Below are 16,751 nucleotides of genomic sequence, written 5' to 3' on the forward strand. Positions count from 1 at the left end.
CTGACATCTACTTTCGCTTCCGATAGAGTCTCTCTGGAGCTGAGGTGAGGGAAGCTGGTGGGCTCAGGGCAGCCCACTGGTGGGCTCAGGGCCTCTGGTGGTCTCATGTACATTCTGTTCCATTTCTGGAAAGTTCAGACAGCCATGGCCATTCCTCAGAAAACCTGGAAGCTCTTGTGCCCTGGCTGATTTGGTCTCTTACTTAATAACTGTGAGTAAGTCATCTCCTAGGGATTCCTTTTATTTTCCAGACTCCTTCTGACAAGTTTTCAACCACACAGTCCCAGGATCCAGGCCGTGGGACATTCCTAACAGGGCCCTGACTTTAGAGGCGCGTGCCCTCTAATGGAGGTGGGGAGGGGAGGCTGGCAGAAGGCTCTCCACCTGCCTGGTCCGGCCTCCTCTAAGCTTTGTTCCGAGAGGATTTCTGGGTTCCACTGACCACCTGGTCAACCTGCCTCTCTGTCCTCCCTGTCTTGTGGGGACAGGGAAGAGCTCACCAGGTCATCCAGTGTGATGGCAGAGCTGGCTTCACACCACTTTGCCAACCTATCCTCTCTGCCTGGAGGAGTGACAGTCCCTGGGACCTGAGCTCAGCGGCTCCATCTAACCTCCAAACCTCATGGCCATCAGTTCTGAAAGCCAGGTCCTCTTTCTACAGAGTCACACCAAGAATGTCCTGCTGGCCAGACTTAAGGTAGGTCCGAGCTTTGGGGCATGGTTGTTCTGTCTCCTCATGTCACTTTCCTCCCACTTCCCTCAGACTACCCTTGTTTCCTACTCGGGCACGAGACGAGGGAGACCACAGCCAGGATGAAGATCACACAAGTACTGCCACGTCAGCCCTTGCCTGTCCTCCTCCACATTTTCTCTTTTCCCGTAAGGATTTCTTTTTCCTTTCATTATTCTGCAATGCCACTGGTCCTCTCCTCTTTAATGCAGCCCCTCTCTGGGCCACACAGGTAGCCTGTGTCCTTCAGGAATGATGTCTTTGCTTCTCTTTTTCATTTTTCCTCCTTATATTTCTTTGAAGGCAGGGTCATCTTTTGTAGCCCCGAGAAGCAGTGCTGAGAAAACCCAGTAAGGTGCACCTAATAGAAATGTTTTACGATCTCTGTCAGCTGCTTATTTGCCCAGGGAGGAAAGGTCACAAACAAGTAGATTTTCTTGGCTTTTCTAAGTTCACCATAATTGACTTTCTGGAGTGAGTTTCCATTACAACTATGAATCTCTACAAACATACTCGGGCACACGGCAGAGAATATACGTACACTGTCTTCTCCTCTCCCTTTTGCACAGTGATCTGGGCAGCACCCACTTTGGGGAGGGTGGGATTTATCACGTTGTTATTCCAAATAAACTTGACTTTCTCAATTGTCCCAACATCAACATCCGCATCAAACTCATTGGAATGCGTGGAGCCTGGTTTGAGAATCCCCCTTGAAAGAGAGAAATAGAAACATTGCAATTCATAGAAATGTGTTCCATGAACATGCAAGGCCACGCCACTCCTTTCTAGTCTAGATTAGCAAAGTGATTTTTCCAAATGAATCCTCAAATAAAGGATAGAGAAATGGAGAAGCCAGCTATATATCGGCAGCCTCAAACTATTATTTAGGTATTGCTTTTTCAAACTCTAAGTTAATTTCTCCTCAAAACTTTACTATAGAAAATTATATACAGATTAATTAGGCCTTAGCCCAAACGCTTGGGACCAAAAAGGTTTTGGACTTCAGATTTTTTTCAGATGTTGAAATATTTGCACATACCTAATGATGCATATCTTGGGGATGGGATTCCAATCGAAATAGAAAGTTCGTTGTGCTTCATATAACCCAAAGGTAGTTTTATGCATTATTTTTGTATTGCAGCATTTTGATTGTGACCCATCACATGAGGTCAAGTGTGGAATTTTCCACATAGGATGTAATGTTGGCATTCAAAAAGTTTCAGATTTTGGAGCACTTTAGATTTCAGGTTTTGAGATTAAGGATACTTAACCTGTAATTTCTTTATATTTTTTTTTTTTCTGGAAGAATGATCTGTACAGTAACAAGTAAGAAACTTACATTAACTCTAAAAACATGTTCCTGTGCTAATTGAAAAAACAGGCTATCTGGAGTAAAATCGGATTTATTTTTTTAAATATGATCTGTTGAAAGATAAAGAACTAAGTGCTTGGGTTTATAATAGAAACAAGAAAAAAATACCAGCAGAAGTCAGCAAGTAACTTTGGCACATTAAATAAATAATGTAAAATCTATTGCTATCTAAGAAGACAGCGTTTACGTGGCTGGTTGAAGGCCGTGTGTACCATCACGTGGGCTGTGGCGCTGCAACAGGAAATTACCTGAAGACGTCATGCTGGTGAGTGTTTCCCTTATTCCCAAACAGAGCGACTTTGACCTGACCCGTAGCTGTTCTTCCAGACAGTGTTATGGAAACCCCGTACCTCCAGCCTGCACAGAGGATGGGAGAATTCAGTCTGTTCACACACGGAATAGTGACCAAATACCCAATTCCTGTCCTTGTCCCTTACACTGAGGAATCACAGGACAACCCAAACAAGGCCTGGGAGGACGTGTGTGTCCAGTGGTGGGCCCTCCAGATCTGCACTGCTCCATACTGGGCCATGAGACACAGGTGGCTGCTTAACTTTCAACTCAAATTAAGATTTCAAATGTAGTTCCTCAGGCTTACTGGCCACATTGCAAGTGCAAAAAGGCCATGTGAGGGCCAATGGCTACTACACTGGACGGTGCAGAGCACGGCTGTCATCTCAGGAAGTTCTGTCGGCCGGCTCTGCCCTGGAATGGCAGGACTGTGAGTTAAGGTGAGAAGAGATGGGGCAATGGCTTGTCTCCACGTTTGGGAAGGTAGCTCTGGTGTGCAGTCTGGTGAGTACCTGGAGGGCACGGTCCACTTCTCTTTGCTGCCTCCCCAGCCTGGTCCGTCTCCTGCACAGAGCAAGGGCCCAGGCAGTCTCCACTATATTTATACCTAGCATGCTGTCCCAGTGCCTGTGTGCACTCACACACCCAAGCAAACCTACACATGTGACCATACACGGACACACATGCACATACACATGCATGCAGTCATACATGCACACACAAACACACCATACACATGCACAAGTCACACATGTACACATACACACATAAACACACCACACACATACATGCTTTGCCCAACTCCTACTCATCTCTCATATCCTCCAAGATGTTGTTCCTGCCCCTCCCTCAGCTCGGGGCCAGGTCCCCTGTCCCATAATGCCATGCAGCAACCCACCAAGCCCAACACACTTGCAGTTGCTCGCTCAGTTTCTGTCCTCTCTGCCGGGTTGTACATGTCATGAGTAGGTGTCTTGCTTATCCCCATGTCCCCAGTGGCTAGCAATCTGTGGCTCATAAATAAATGTTGGCTGAGGAATGGATACACAGCTTTTGGAGGCTTAATTTGTTGTTGTTAAAATATGGGCAAATATTTCATGCATCACTGTGTCAGTGAAAGGATGGGTTAATCAGTCTTCTTCCAAAGTATATAAATAGAGATTTATATAGTGATGCAAATGTTCTGTATCTTGATTATGGGGGAGGCTACACAACTTACTTGTCAAAACTCGTAGAACTATACACTCAAATGGGTGAATATTTTGCTGTAATATAAATTTTACTTCAGTAACCCTGACCTTATAAATTATGTAAGATGTAACTTATATCACACAGCCTCTGTGTTTACAGGGCAACATCTTATGGAACTAGAATAGGGCAGGTTGTTACGAGGTGGCCTGTGTAGACCCAGACCCTACCCTTTGTCCTAGCTCAGTCAGCAGGTTGTGTAGAGGAATCACGCCTCCCTCTGATTTGCACCCACCTTGACCAGAGAGGCAGTGTCTGGGCACCAGGATGCAGAGATGGGGGGAGAGGGAGGAGGAAGCTTGGAGTTGGGTTTAAGAAGCCCAGCCTGGCAAAGAATGGGCACCAAATAAATGCTTGCTGAAAGAATAGAATAACAGAAATGCCCGCTGCAATCTCACACATGGAAGGAACAAGGAACAGCAGAGTGGTAAAAATTCAGGGCAGCTGCCACCAAGGCTTGCAGACTGTCCAAGTCCCATTAATTCTACTAGTTGCTTCCATCCATGTCATGCCATAGAAATAAGATGATTAAAAAAATGAAGACTTTTTTCTAAATCCTCAGTTGAGTCTTAAATGAGATAGTTTGGGTGGATGTGTCCTTTTCTAAAATAATTAAGATGTTCCCACAGATATTTCAGGTAAAGGCAAGCCCGTCATGTGTTGGAGAAACGGCCTTCTTTACCTGGGCAAGTAGTCAGAGTACAACTTACGGGCAAAATTGCTGGCCTCTCCAGTGTTCAAGAAGAACTTCTGCTGCTCCTCACTCGTCTTGCCAGCAAATTTATCAGCATAGTGGCCCATCTGTGGGCACCCTTGGTCTGGGCAGGGGAAGCACTTGTTCTAAGGAGGAGAGAGATGGGTTAAGATGAAGTTGCTTTTTTGTGGCTAGTACACTGGGATAGCAAACAGTCAGTATTCCCATGTCCTGAGCCTCCTCGTCTGTGACAAGAGTGTGCTGGAACAAATGATCTTTGAATTACATTCATCCAGGGCAGAGACCCCAGCCCGGAAGTACACCATATTACCAGATGGTGTACCATATTACCAAAACACTGATGTCTGGGGTCCAGGTAGGGCCCTATCAAGTGGTGTGCTGGTGAATGATTATCAGCTGACTCTCTGGGACAAAAGACCTTGGTTGTAACGTTCACCAATTTCCATGGTGTAAATGCTCTGACCATGCCAGCTCTCATGACCCAGAACAGGCAGGCTCCAGGAAGCCCTTTCTTCCATCTCTCCCCTTGTGCCAGCCTAGCACGTGGAACCCCAGACCTGCTTTTCCCTCTCAGGTGTACGAGTTCTTCTCTCACACATTCTTCTACGCTTGCTCTGCCCTTGCCAGAAACGTGCACTCTTCTTCCTTCTATACTCTATCTTTTCCAAGCCACATTTAAATGTTGCCTCTTGCAGGAAGCCTTTCTAGGTTATGTCCTGACTGCTTTTCTCTCTGATTTCCCAGAGTTTTCTTTCCTATGTAACTCATCTCATCTCGAACTTTAGTTACTGCCCGCCTAACACTGCCTTTTCCTGCTCCTCCACCCCACAAGACCATGAACTCTGAGGAGCATGCGAATCCCAGTGCAGCAGGGCTCTCGTCCCCTAGGGTGTGCCTGCTGCTCAGGGCAGCATAGCAGCTTACAGACTCGAAGGACTTGTAGGAAGCACAGGGGTACGCCGCGAACCCGTCGGGGTTGAGGATGCTGTCCAAGTAGTACTTGTAGCTTCTGAGGTGATTGCAAGCCACAAAGTCCCGGGTTCCTGGGGAAGCAAACAAGCAAGTCTCCGCAGGTGGTACGAGGCTGTGGCGGCTTCTCTGCCTCTCTCTCCAAGTGGGGTGGTTCCAAAGTGAGACCGTATTTTCAGAAATTTAAGTTCACAATCCATTTACCATATGGAAAGTGAACCACAGAGGGTGCTCTCACCGTGTCTGGCAGGCAACATTCTGATCACTTTCTAAGCATTCTCCATGCGATCCTCACCGTTCCTGAAGTATGGGGACCCTGTTAGGCCTCTTTACAGAAGGAGCTCCTGATTACTGCCTCAGAGTGATAGATTAGAGCTGGTAAGTCAGAGAGTTGGTGATCACAGGCAAGGCCACCCCTCTGACCTCTGCCTGGAGGTTCTCAAAAGCACAACCAGATGTAACATGACTTCACCAACATGCCCAAGCCGGGGCAAGGACATTTTCATGTGCACTTACGCAAATAAAAAGGAGAGCTGAGTAGCTGCAGGTGGCTTTATGTGAGCATCATTGAAGGGTCTTGCTCCTCCTTACAACCTTCCTCACGCCCCACAACTCTTGCCAAGTGCAACATCATAGCACAGCTTCTAGACCTGGCCTGGACTTGCTTGGCCATTACTGATGGAGCATTTGGGCTACCCCATTTATGCAAACCCCCATTAGGCTGTGAAAGACAAGATGCACACCTCCTCATCTTTAATATTTGTTCTGAACATACCCACACTTGCCAAGCCAATTTGATCAAATTCAGTAAAAATCTTTACTCATTAGATTTGGTCAGACCACTAAGGATTGCTTTGCTTTGTTTTCCATTTGCCAGAGAGCATATGTGCTCATCAGAGAGAGAGACAGGCACAGAGAGAGGGAGAGGGAGAAATCACCCCTCAGTGGGGTATGGTCATTGCTATAATCCCTTCTCCTCCATTTCTCCGCCCTGTTGCAATTTCAGCACGTACGTCCATGGTGTATTTTTAAAACGAACAGGGCCAGGATTCAAACTGCACATTTGTCCACGTGGGATCCAGCTGCCTTAACCACCAGGCCATGAAGCTGGCCTGAGACCAGTATAGATTTAACCTCCATAAAGCCACATGATAAGACTGGCTGAACATTTTACCTGTGCATTGGCCTTATTAGATGCAGCCAGCGCTGTATCTGAGAATGCGCTTCATCACCAGGTGTGCTTAATTGACAATAAAGACTAAACCACCTCAGCTAGCAGTCTCTACTCCGGCTTCCCTTGCCTGCGATGACTCCTCATTTCTGACTCCCACATAGGTGAACAGTGCCTCGCATTGTGCAAATGGCTTTGCCATGAACACCCCCAGGGATTTTCTCCTTCTGCCTACTGAATTGAAGCCACTTATATCAGTTTGAACCCCATCTCTGACTTTTAAGGGAGAACTTGCAGGAAAATACTTAGTTATTAAAGTGAAGATATTTCGGATATTTCCTTTCTCTCCTAGCTACTAGTTGCTTACTGGAGTTATATTTTTAAGCCAAAAAAAGAGAGTAATTCGCTGTTGCCTTTATATTCCAGGACACCCACAACAATGTTCTCAGGAAGCACCAAGCCAGTAGAGCTGGGCTGTAATAAATATGAGGCTATATTCTTCGGGAATGACGTTTAGAAGGCAGAATCAGGTGTGCATGTGTATACATATATATATATATTAAAGTTCACCCACTTATTTCCTCCTTGAGCAACAGAGAGGGACAGAGACAGAGAGAAAGAGACAGATGGGGAGACGACACTCCCAATAGGGTCTTGATGCTGTGATCCACAGCCAGCTTCAGCCAACCCCAGAGCACGGGTGTGGCCATGCCCTGCGTACTCAGAGAGGCCTCCAGACATGACCCGGGAACCTCCCCACGGGGGTCGGCCTCTCAGAGCACCGCACTTTCCTGCCGTACCACTGTCTGGCCCCCAAGGAAACTGTGGATTTTCATTCTTCGGGTTTGCTATAGACAGGTGCTGCTCACCCCAGAGAAGCAGCGTTCCCCTGCCCCTGCCATGGCTTTACCTGCCCAGATGCCATCCAGGTCTACAATCTGTGACAGGGCATTCTTCTTGCATCCCGGCATGTTCTCTCCTCCATTGGGGAAGAAGTCAAGGTGACCCATCAGCTGGTTTGTTCCAAACCCTGAAATATTTGGGACAGCAATGGGCGTTTGTCTCATGGAGGGCTCCCGTGGTTGAAACACGATCGCACACGCTCACAACTGGGGCGCTGTGGGGCTCACCCAAGAACGGGATCAAGGGAGCTGCATCCGTGTGAATCACATCCACGAAGCTGGCGTCAGAGGGATCGAGTCGGACCTCCTCTGGAGTGCCCTCAAAACTTGCCTCGACGGGATCCAGCCCTAGAAGAGATGGTCAACACTGCAGAACAATAAGGCCGACTAGAGGCCCCAGCAACACTGGTACACATAGTTGCCCGGACTGCGGACGGGGCGGCTCCGGGGTACCATACTCTAGAGTTGTGCAGGGTCGAATATGGGGACACAGAGTCTCGGCATGGCTCATTACAAGAACCTGCAGTGGCACGGACAGAGGAGGACAGAAGAGCCAAGAAAGTTCGATTTCTTCTGAGCAAGGATTTTTCTCCACATCAGGCTCTCCCATTGACTTCCCCTTCAACCTTCTCTTTCTCGTCCCAAGCTTAAAGGAAATGGGTGAAGCAGCAAGATGTCAGACAGTACAGAACACAGATCCCGGGGCTAGGCCGCCAGGCTCCACATCCCCACTTAGCTACTTTTTGAGCAAGATTCATGACGTGGGGTGGATCACTGGACCTTTTGTGCCTCTGTGTCTCCATTCTGTTACGTGCAATAATAACAGCACCTGTGTGACGTGGCTGCTGGAGAGTACATGAGTGAATGCGTAGCTCTGCACAGTGCCTGGCATAGAGTCATGGATGTATAGATACGTAAGTAAGGTAGAAATGGTTATTATTTCCTTTTGACTACATTTCCCTCTAGGTAGGTTTTCGGGATTTGTTAGTGGTTTTTTGAAGGTTTGCTCAGGACAGCTGAAAAGATGCAAACCTGAATGTAGTGTCTGCGGAAAATACAGGAGAGATTTCTTATAAAGGCAGGGAGTCGCACGAGCCAAGGGTCAACACAACCGCGTCAGAACCTTACTTCCACGCTGAGAGTTTCCTCCGGAAAATCATTTGCTTCTCAGAGCCTGTTTCTTCAGCTCTGAGAATTAAATGAGGAAAGGTAAAGCAAACTTTGTGCACTATTTGGGATAAATAGGCACTTAATTATGCTTACTATACTACCAATAGCATTATTAGTATATTATATATTTTGTCATCTTTTTGTCGTTGGTGTTGTTATAATTCAAGGGCCTGGCTTGGGTTAAAGGGATGTTCTGGCATGATGGTGACTGGCATTGTTCTACCAGCAGAGGCAGTGGGAGACATCATTTCGGGCTCTGCTCTGCCCTTATTTCAGAGGGGAAGTGAAAGGATTATGTTTACTGGTGTGCACAGTGGCTTCACTCTGCGTTTTCCTGGGTGCCCAGGGCTGCTGAGAGGCCCACAGCACCAGAAAGCTTGGATCTAAGATGGAGGGACCGGAACAGAGGTGGAAGAAGCAAAGGGGAAGAAAAACACCACCTCCCTTGCCAAGAGCAGGGGGCTCAGCCTCCTTCAGAGCAGCTCTAAGCTGGGCTGCAGTCTTGTGACCACGTTCTCAAGTTTCTGGAGATAAACCCGGGGCTCAGCCCCTGGGGCCTTACCAGTAATCCTGGCCAGGCCTGGAGTCCTGTGTCCTGCTTCTCCAGCCACATGGGCGCCCAGGCTGTGGCCAATGAGGTGCACTTTGGAAGGCGAGTAGTTGTATTCTGTCTAGAGAGGGAAAATGGTATTTTCAGAACATTTTTGTGCTCTGGTTTTTTTTTTTTTTTTTTTTTTTTTTGATGAAAGTTTATTTACTTATTGAGAGAGGGGACGAGACCTGCAATAGGGTCTCATGCGATGTCATGCCCCCGCCCCCAGCCTTTCCTACTTGGCCAGGATGGCATGCTTGTGGTGTGGACAAGCTGACCCAGAAACTGATCTTCTATGTGGCTCCCAGTGTTGCAGAGAATTGTGCTACTGCTGCACAACCATGACTGGGCCCTGGGCTCAACTCTTCCTCTTTGCCTTCTTTTTTTTCCTTTTTTTTTAGTTTGCTATAGGGCACATGTACTCACCCAAGAGAGACAGAGAAGGAGAGAGATAAAGTGACAAAGCAACCCCCAAGGGGATGGCCATGCCACGATCCCTCCCCGTCCATTCTCCTCTTGGGATTTTGGGCATGCATACACATGTGCCTGGCATGATTTTCAAGCTGCCGGGTCTGGACTTGAACCACACAATCAGCCACATGGGACCCAGCCATCTTCACCACCAAGCCACTGCCTGACTCTGTGCTCTGCTTTTTCTACATGCCAGCCTCATAGTGTTATTTTTCTACTGAAAACTTTCCATGCCCCTCACACTCAGGCTCAAGTCCAAATTCATTACAAGGGCCTCGGCCCTTTCCTGACTTGACATCTATTTTTCTAGATTCTTCTCCAGCCCAACCTTTAGTTGAACTTTCCGGCTCTCAGATACATCACATTTGCTCGCCTCTGGGCCCGGCTTGTACTTTCCCTTCCACTGTTGTCCGTCTACCCACCACTTGCCCCGCTAACATCAACACAGCCTAGCCTTCAGCTTTTGACTTATCTGTCTCCTCCTGGGGGAGCTCTTCAATCCCCTCCCTCCCCTCAGCAGTCTGTAAAACCTGTGCTCTCCCCTTGAGCACACTCTGATAGATCCACTCTGCTCTCACTGCCAGTCTTCTCTTCCAGGTGCCGTAAGGGCCTGGGACCTCCTCCGTCCTCTTTACAGCTTTGCACACTCCTGACGCTGCGCTCCAAATCTACTGAGTGACCAAACATATCAAATAGAACCGAGATATTTGTGCATGTCGTTCTCACAGACGGTCACCCAAACGCACCTCACTTACTGGTTTCTGTCACCTCTCGTATAAACTCCACAGGTTTTGATTTCTGCAGGGGTGCAGTCGTTAGAACAAATGGATCCTTTCGTACACCCTTTAACTCTAAGGCGGAAATGGTTGGTACCTTAACTGGCACTGAAACTAGTCATCGAGAATTAGTGACTTAAAGAATGAAAGATTTAAGGAATTAGCTAAAATGGAATGATTAGCTAAAATGGAATCAGTGTAGGAAGAGACACCGGAAATGATTATGCTAGAAGACATTCCCCTACAGCAAGAGGACCCACATCAACAGGCCAACTGAGCTGTATGTGCCAATGACACACCCGTCCTCTGCTCCCTTTGGCTCTCCCTCATAATGCTGTGTTTTGCCCCAAGCAGAGCCCACCTGGTGTAATGATGGGATGGCCCTGGAGCCAGATCATCTGGGCCCAAAAGACAACTCTTCACCTGCTCTGTAATTTTTCTTTCTCTTTTTTTTTTTGAAAATAGTTAACCTCTCCAGGCCTCTGTTTCCTTATCTGTAAATTGAAGAGGAAAATCTCATCTCTCACCTCCTCAGTATTAGCTATTATTTTTTTCCTTCCACGGCAAAGTTCAGAGTATTAGAAGTAAGAGCCTGAGAGAAATACCAATTTTTCGTATGTTTCCTTTCATCGATAACTCCCAGCTGCATCTTTATCTGATGGAAACCAGTGTGCAGCACAACCCCCCTCCCGTGGTCCAGACAGCAACTTCAAACCCTGACTTACCGAGAGGATACTGAGCAGCTGGGCCACCTGGGCACCCACCACCCGCACGTTGTTGGCGGCCTGGGTGTAGGTGGTTTGGGAGCCCTTCTTCCAGTCCACACAGATGCAGTTCACCTCCTCTACCTTGAACATGTTCTGGTGTGGGGAGATACAGTGTTATCACGGGACACAGGACACCCTGTCCAATCAGGGCTCAGACATGGCTACTGCTTCTCTGCTCTCCTCGCTGAGGTGCTGAGATAAAGTAGACTCTGTCAGGGAATTGATTGGCCATCCGGAGTTACCCCTCATGGTGAAAGCGGAGAGAGAGGCTTGCGGGTTAATTAAAAGCTGGCCAGAGCTCTGGTTTTCTTTAACCACATTCAGCAAGGTCCATTAGGTGGGCAAGTACAACTGTATCATTAAAAGAATTCCAATTTGGGGGGAAAAGACTTTAAGCGTAAGCTCGGGTGGCCAGTGTCTAAATGACTTTGTAGATTTGATTGTCCTCCTGGCGTTTTTGGCAACATCCCTGCCTGCTGGGCATTTTCTGAGCTTTAAAGTGGGAGGGAAGCTTCACTATTTTTGCAGTCAAGGTGGCACTAAGACTCATATTTCATGGAGGAAACACGTACTGCAGGTGTTTGAAAAATAGAACTGCACTGATTTAAAAGAGATTGAAGACTTCCGGAAGAAAAACTTCCCCTGGATGTCAAAGGAGCTGATATATCCTTGGGAGTTCTGCCAGGAACTTAGAAGTTCATGTGACCAACTTGACCTAAAAATGGTATCTTGCATTTAAAATCCAGTTTGAATCATTTTACATAGATGCTCCTTGAGTTACTACGGAGTTACTTTCTGATAAACCCACTGTAAGTTGAAAATATTGTTAAGTTAAAAATGGGCATTTTGCAGACATGATGAGATGCACAAACATAAAGCAGTATCCAAGAACCACTAGCAACGCCATGCACTGTCCATGATTGGTTGTTTCCCCTCACGGCCGTGTGGCTGACTGGGTGCCCGGCCCAAAGCCACTGCCCAGCATGGCAAGAGAGCTTTTAACCACATAGTGGTCTTGCAGGAAAGATCAAAATTCAAATAAGCATAGTTTCTACTGAATGTGCATTGCTTTCACACCATCACAAAGTAAAATATCATAAGGAGAGGACTATCTATGTATGTTACTAAGATGTGTCATCACATACACAGAGCTACTGAGAGTTTTATCCTTTTTTTTTTTTTTGAGAGATTTTTGCTATAGGGTGCATGCGCTTGCCAGAAAGACAGAGAGACAGAGAGAAAGTGAGAAATCACCCCCTAGGGGGGATGGCCATGTTGCAATCACTTCTCCTCCATTCTCCTCTCGGGATTTTGGGCACGCATGCACACGCGCCTGGCGTGAGTTTAAGCCACTGGATCCGGGACTCGAACCGTGGTCAACTACGTGGGAGTCCAGTGATATACCCATTATGCCAACTGCTGGTCCCCTGAGAGTTTTATTCTCATGGCTTTTATTTTCAGAGCAACCCTGAGGAATCGCTCACAAACCTGGAGAATTTAGGTCATAAACTGTATCAATAAGATGTTTATTAATGACAGGACAGGAGAGGTACCAAGAGTTAAAAACCAGAACTCGAGGTCAAAAGGAATGACTTTAATTTTCTGGGTTTGTCATTTTTCCTATGGACGTTATAGGCTGACATTGTTATTAATGGATGTGTGGAAGGCAGGCTGCTGGGGTAAAGTCTTAGGTAAAAAATAAATAAATAAATAAATAAATAAATAAATAGATGAGAGCAGTGTACACAAAAAAGGAAAGGCTGACGGTATGTTGCACATGCATGTGTGTTTCTGGGTACACGTGTGCATGCATAGCCGTGTGTGTGCATGTACGCATGAATGTGTACATGTGTATACTCTTGTCTTTATCACTAACATGCTATTGTATATGTAGCTGTGACTTTTTTTTAAGGGATTTTTGCTATAGAGCATGTATGCTTGTCAGGGAGAGACAGAGAGACAGAGAGACAGAAAGCCAGAAATCACCCCCCAGAGGGGATGGCCATGCTGCAATCCTTTCTCCTCCATTCTCCTCTCGGGGTTTTGGGCACGCACAAACGTGCCCTTTTTCAAGCCGCTGGGTCCAGGACTTGAATCATGGTCAGCCACGTCGGGGTCCAGCGTCTTAATCACTATGCCACCTGCTGGCCCACCTGCTGTGACATTTTCTAGCCTGCCATTTTAGTCACCCAATCTTAGTTTTCTATGTCCCATAAATGTTCATAGCAGCGCATTTCTGACTCTCAGGGATGTGGGAAAGTTTGAGCAAAAGGAGCAAAATCCCTCATTTACAGTACCCTCACTGAAAAGGAGTATGAGAACACGGAGCCTTGATTAAAGCAGAAATGAGCAGTAGGCGTATTTGTTCACCTAGCAAATGTCACTGCTTCAGGCAACAGAGGTAGTTCCCAGGCATGAAGAGGAATCGTTATTTTGGCGAAGAGAGGTATTTTAATTGCATCAAGGCACTTCCTATGTAAGGAGTTCCGGTTTTCTAGCTCACTTACTGTAAGTGTGTAAAGCGAGGAGGAGACAGCAGAGAGGAGAGGCTGCAACCCACAGCAGCCACGGGGATCCGAGTCGACCCTTACCTTGCACATGTCCAGCACCCAGCTCTCGTCTCCCTTGTCTATGAAGCCATGGATGATGAACCGGGTCTTCCTCTCTGTTTGAAAGTTTGATGCCTCAATCGTTGATGGGTCAGAGGGGAGGAGAGTCTGTGACAAATGCAGAAGGTGCTGCCTGTTTTTGCAGCCCAGCCACATAGGCCCATTCCTTCCCTTCCCCACCTCTGCCTGTTTCTATGCCTTCACCTTTCAAAGCTTAGCATAAAAGCCACCTCTTCCATGAAGCCCTCCATGACTTTCCTTTCCCTGACCCATGTTCCCTGATCAATAATCACTGCCTTCACTCGGTTTGGATTGTGGCTCACAGTCTTACCTTTTCCATGGTTCTTACCAGACCACAAGCACGCTGCCCCAGACCAGAATCACATAACCAGCATGTGGTTCTGGCGGATGTGAACCGTGCTTTTATTGAAGCCAGCATTTGCCAGTGACTGACTGTCCAGCTCAGCTAGGCCTGACTCTGGAGGGCTGGTGTCTGGCATGGTGGAGGAAGTGGGTACAGAGATAAGGAACTCCTGGTTTGCAGAGAGGTACAGCCCTTCATTCAGTTACAGTGACGTTAAAATAAAAGGGGGCTCACTTGAAAGACATCTGGGTTTTCATTGGTGTAGAGCAGGAAGCGGGTGCCGATTTTCTCTGGGCTCCAGGGGAGAATTTTCAGGGGCCTGATTGTAGTCCCAGCCCAGGGCTCATCGTCAGAGAAACACCCGAGGCCATCATAGCACACTTCTTTCCCTGCAGAGAAAGGGTGAACCGGCTCAAGGGTTAGCTCCAAGGCTGGGCTCTGTGCTGTCGCTGCGGTCTAGGCCTGGTCACTGTCCTGTCTGCAGACAGTCTGACGACAATGGATGCACCTGCCTCTGTCGCAATCTCTTCCTGCTCCCAGCACTCACCTTCTGGCTCGGGACCAGTTCTACTGAATCCCACATGGATGCCAATGATACTTTCACTTAGGACCGCCATGGAAACGTAACAGTTCTGAGTCACGTCCCCAGCTGTTCTGATATGCTTATTTGACAAATGTCATAATGGCCACCAGTAAGCCAATCTATTCATCCAGACAAGTGTTTAAGGCTTTGCTTAGGAAAGTCGGGCCTCAGGCACCCTGGGGATGATGGCGGGCCAGTGGGGAATTCTCTGCAGTGGGTCCCCTTCCAACTGCTCGCCCTGCTTTCCCAGGTGGTGTCCACTCCCACTTGCCTCTCTGGAACTTGCTGTAGTCTGAAGCTACGGGAAGTCCTAGCTTGGTTAAACCTTTTTCTGTCCTGTGCTGACATCTTAGGGCTAAGCCCTTCTCAAGGGGCAGATGCGATGTTTGTTTTCTTTTTTTTTTATATAGTCCACTGATGAGTTTATTTTTAACACCCATCATGCCATGAATTCATAGGGAATAGGTTCCAGTAGTTCAGGCTCCTTCCCATTGGTTCTCACAAAGCGTGCTTCTCTGGGTGGAGCAGGCTGGTGCTTCAGTGGAACGCAGGTACCTTTCCCTTTGGCTTCCTTCTTTGTCTGGTCATTTTCCTTCATGGGTTACAGGAAGCTATCTCTGCTCTTAGAATGCTTGATATGCTCAATAGGCACATTAGTTCTCTTGGCAAGAATCTTGCCCTTCACAACATTATAGACTCCTCCAGTTTTGCATGGTAACATCTGTGGGGCATTCCTTTTTGAACAGTACCCATTCCCTTGATGTCTACAGTATCACCTTTCTTGTAGATTCACATACATGTTGCCAACGGAACCACTCCATGTTTTCTAAAAGGCCTAGAGAACATATACCGGGTGCCTCTCCTGTGTCCCTTTGTGTTCATTATTTTGGTTAATCACTGGAAGACGGCAGTTCCCGCCAAAAGGCTAGATGTGATGTTTCTTACCTTTGACTGCTCCCAGCAGGAAAAGCGTGATTGTCCAGAAGACCAGCATCTACAGTGAATTCAAACACACTTAGCCTCAGTGAGCATTACTAGAGCCACCAGCACTCTCAGGGATTCAAGGCTGTTTCTTGCCTCTCCTTGGGGATGGGGTGGGGTGACGGAATGGCAAAGGTAGCTTACCCTGTTCAAAGTTCCAGGTGCTTCCTCCCACCAAACCAAAGACCCAGGTTGTTTTATATTCCGGCCTTATCACTTGGGTGCTAGCTCAAGAAAACAGCAGGTGATGACAGCATGCTGTGTGCACGTCATCTTTAATCTGCACAAATACACAAAGCAAGGTTAATAATAGCAGTCAGATCTTTCCACAGTCTGGGAAGATAAAAGAATGCACAATGAAGGGGGACAAAGGTCACTCGTTTTTGCACCCGGGTACCTATGCATGTGCTTGGGAGCTGGTGGGCCCCACTTTTCAATTTCCTATTTCAATGCCGAGTACTTTGAAAGTCTCAATAAGGCTACAGCAACAAATCCTAAAAATGGTGGGTTTTATGTTTCAGTTAGAATAGATGGAGGTGCTCCCAAGTTGCTGAAAGTAAAGGAAGTGTCTGATTAAGAAAATCTCCTCTTGAGTCAGCTCTGTGGCCTGGTAGTTAAGGCAAGAGGATTCCATATGACCATAAGGTTCAAGGACCAGATCTGGCAGCTTGAGACACAGGCTGGGCATGTGTGCCCCAAATTCTGACAGGTTGGACAGATGGAAGAGGAAGGACTGTGGCTTCATCATGCCCTATGGGAGGTGCTTTCTCCTCCTTCTCTCTCTCTCTCTGTCTCTCTCTGTTGAACATCTGCATCCTCTAGTAAAAAACAAAACAGAAACAAAAAAACCTCCTGTCCTCTCTCTAGCAAAACCCAAGCTGTGAGCTTTGGAGACAGATTCAACAGCCCCCATAGTAGTCTCTGACCACAATCCTCCTATTAACTATCCGGGTTCTCTATTACTATGCGACAAAACAATTGAAAACCTAGTGGTTTAAAACAACAGCAATACTGTAGTATCTCACTATAATTTCAACAGC

At 47.2% G+C, this 16,751-nt stretch overlaps 1 protein-coding gene across 1 annotated transcript in view; it reads right to left on the reverse strand.

Annotated features, from left to right (window-relative positions):
* PNLIPRP1 (pancreatic lipase related protein 1) overlaps positions 1–15,908 on the reverse strand; it is an 18,573-nt gene extending 2,665 nt beyond the window's left edge. Inside the window, exons 1-12 of the mRNA XM_006142218.2 lie at positions 15,856–15,908; positions 15,676–15,724; positions 14,382–14,536; positions 13,766–13,891; positions 11,133–11,267; positions 9,131–9,239; positions 7,627–7,746; positions 7,407–7,526; positions 5,281–5,399; positions 4,352–4,481; positions 2,351–2,459; positions 1,272–1,439 (exon numbers count right to left, since the gene is read on the reverse strand). Coding sequence (XP_006142280.1) covers positions 1,272–1,439; positions 2,351–2,459; positions 4,352–4,481; positions 5,281–5,399; positions 7,407–7,526; positions 7,627–7,746; positions 9,131–9,239; positions 11,133–11,267; positions 13,766–13,891; positions 14,382–14,536; positions 15,676–15,724 — 1,340 coding nt within the window. The 5' untranslated portion in view covers positions 15,856–15,908. The remainder of the gene's footprint in view (positions 1–1,271; positions 1,440–2,350; positions 2,460–4,351; positions 4,482–5,280; positions 5,400–7,406; positions 7,527–7,626; positions 7,747–9,130; positions 9,240–11,132; positions 11,268–13,765; positions 13,892–14,381; positions 14,537–15,675; positions 15,725–15,855) is intronic.
* Positions 15,909–16,751: the final 843 nt, after the last annotated feature.

The sequence above is a fragment of the Tupaia chinensis genome, unplaced genomic scaffold (genome assembly GCF_000334495.1).
Source record: "Tupaia chinensis unplaced genomic scaffold, TupChi_1.0 Scaffold000069_1, whole genome shotgun sequence".
NCBI lineage: Eukaryota > Metazoa > Chordata > Mammalia > Scandentia > Tupaiidae > Tupaia > Tupaia belangeri.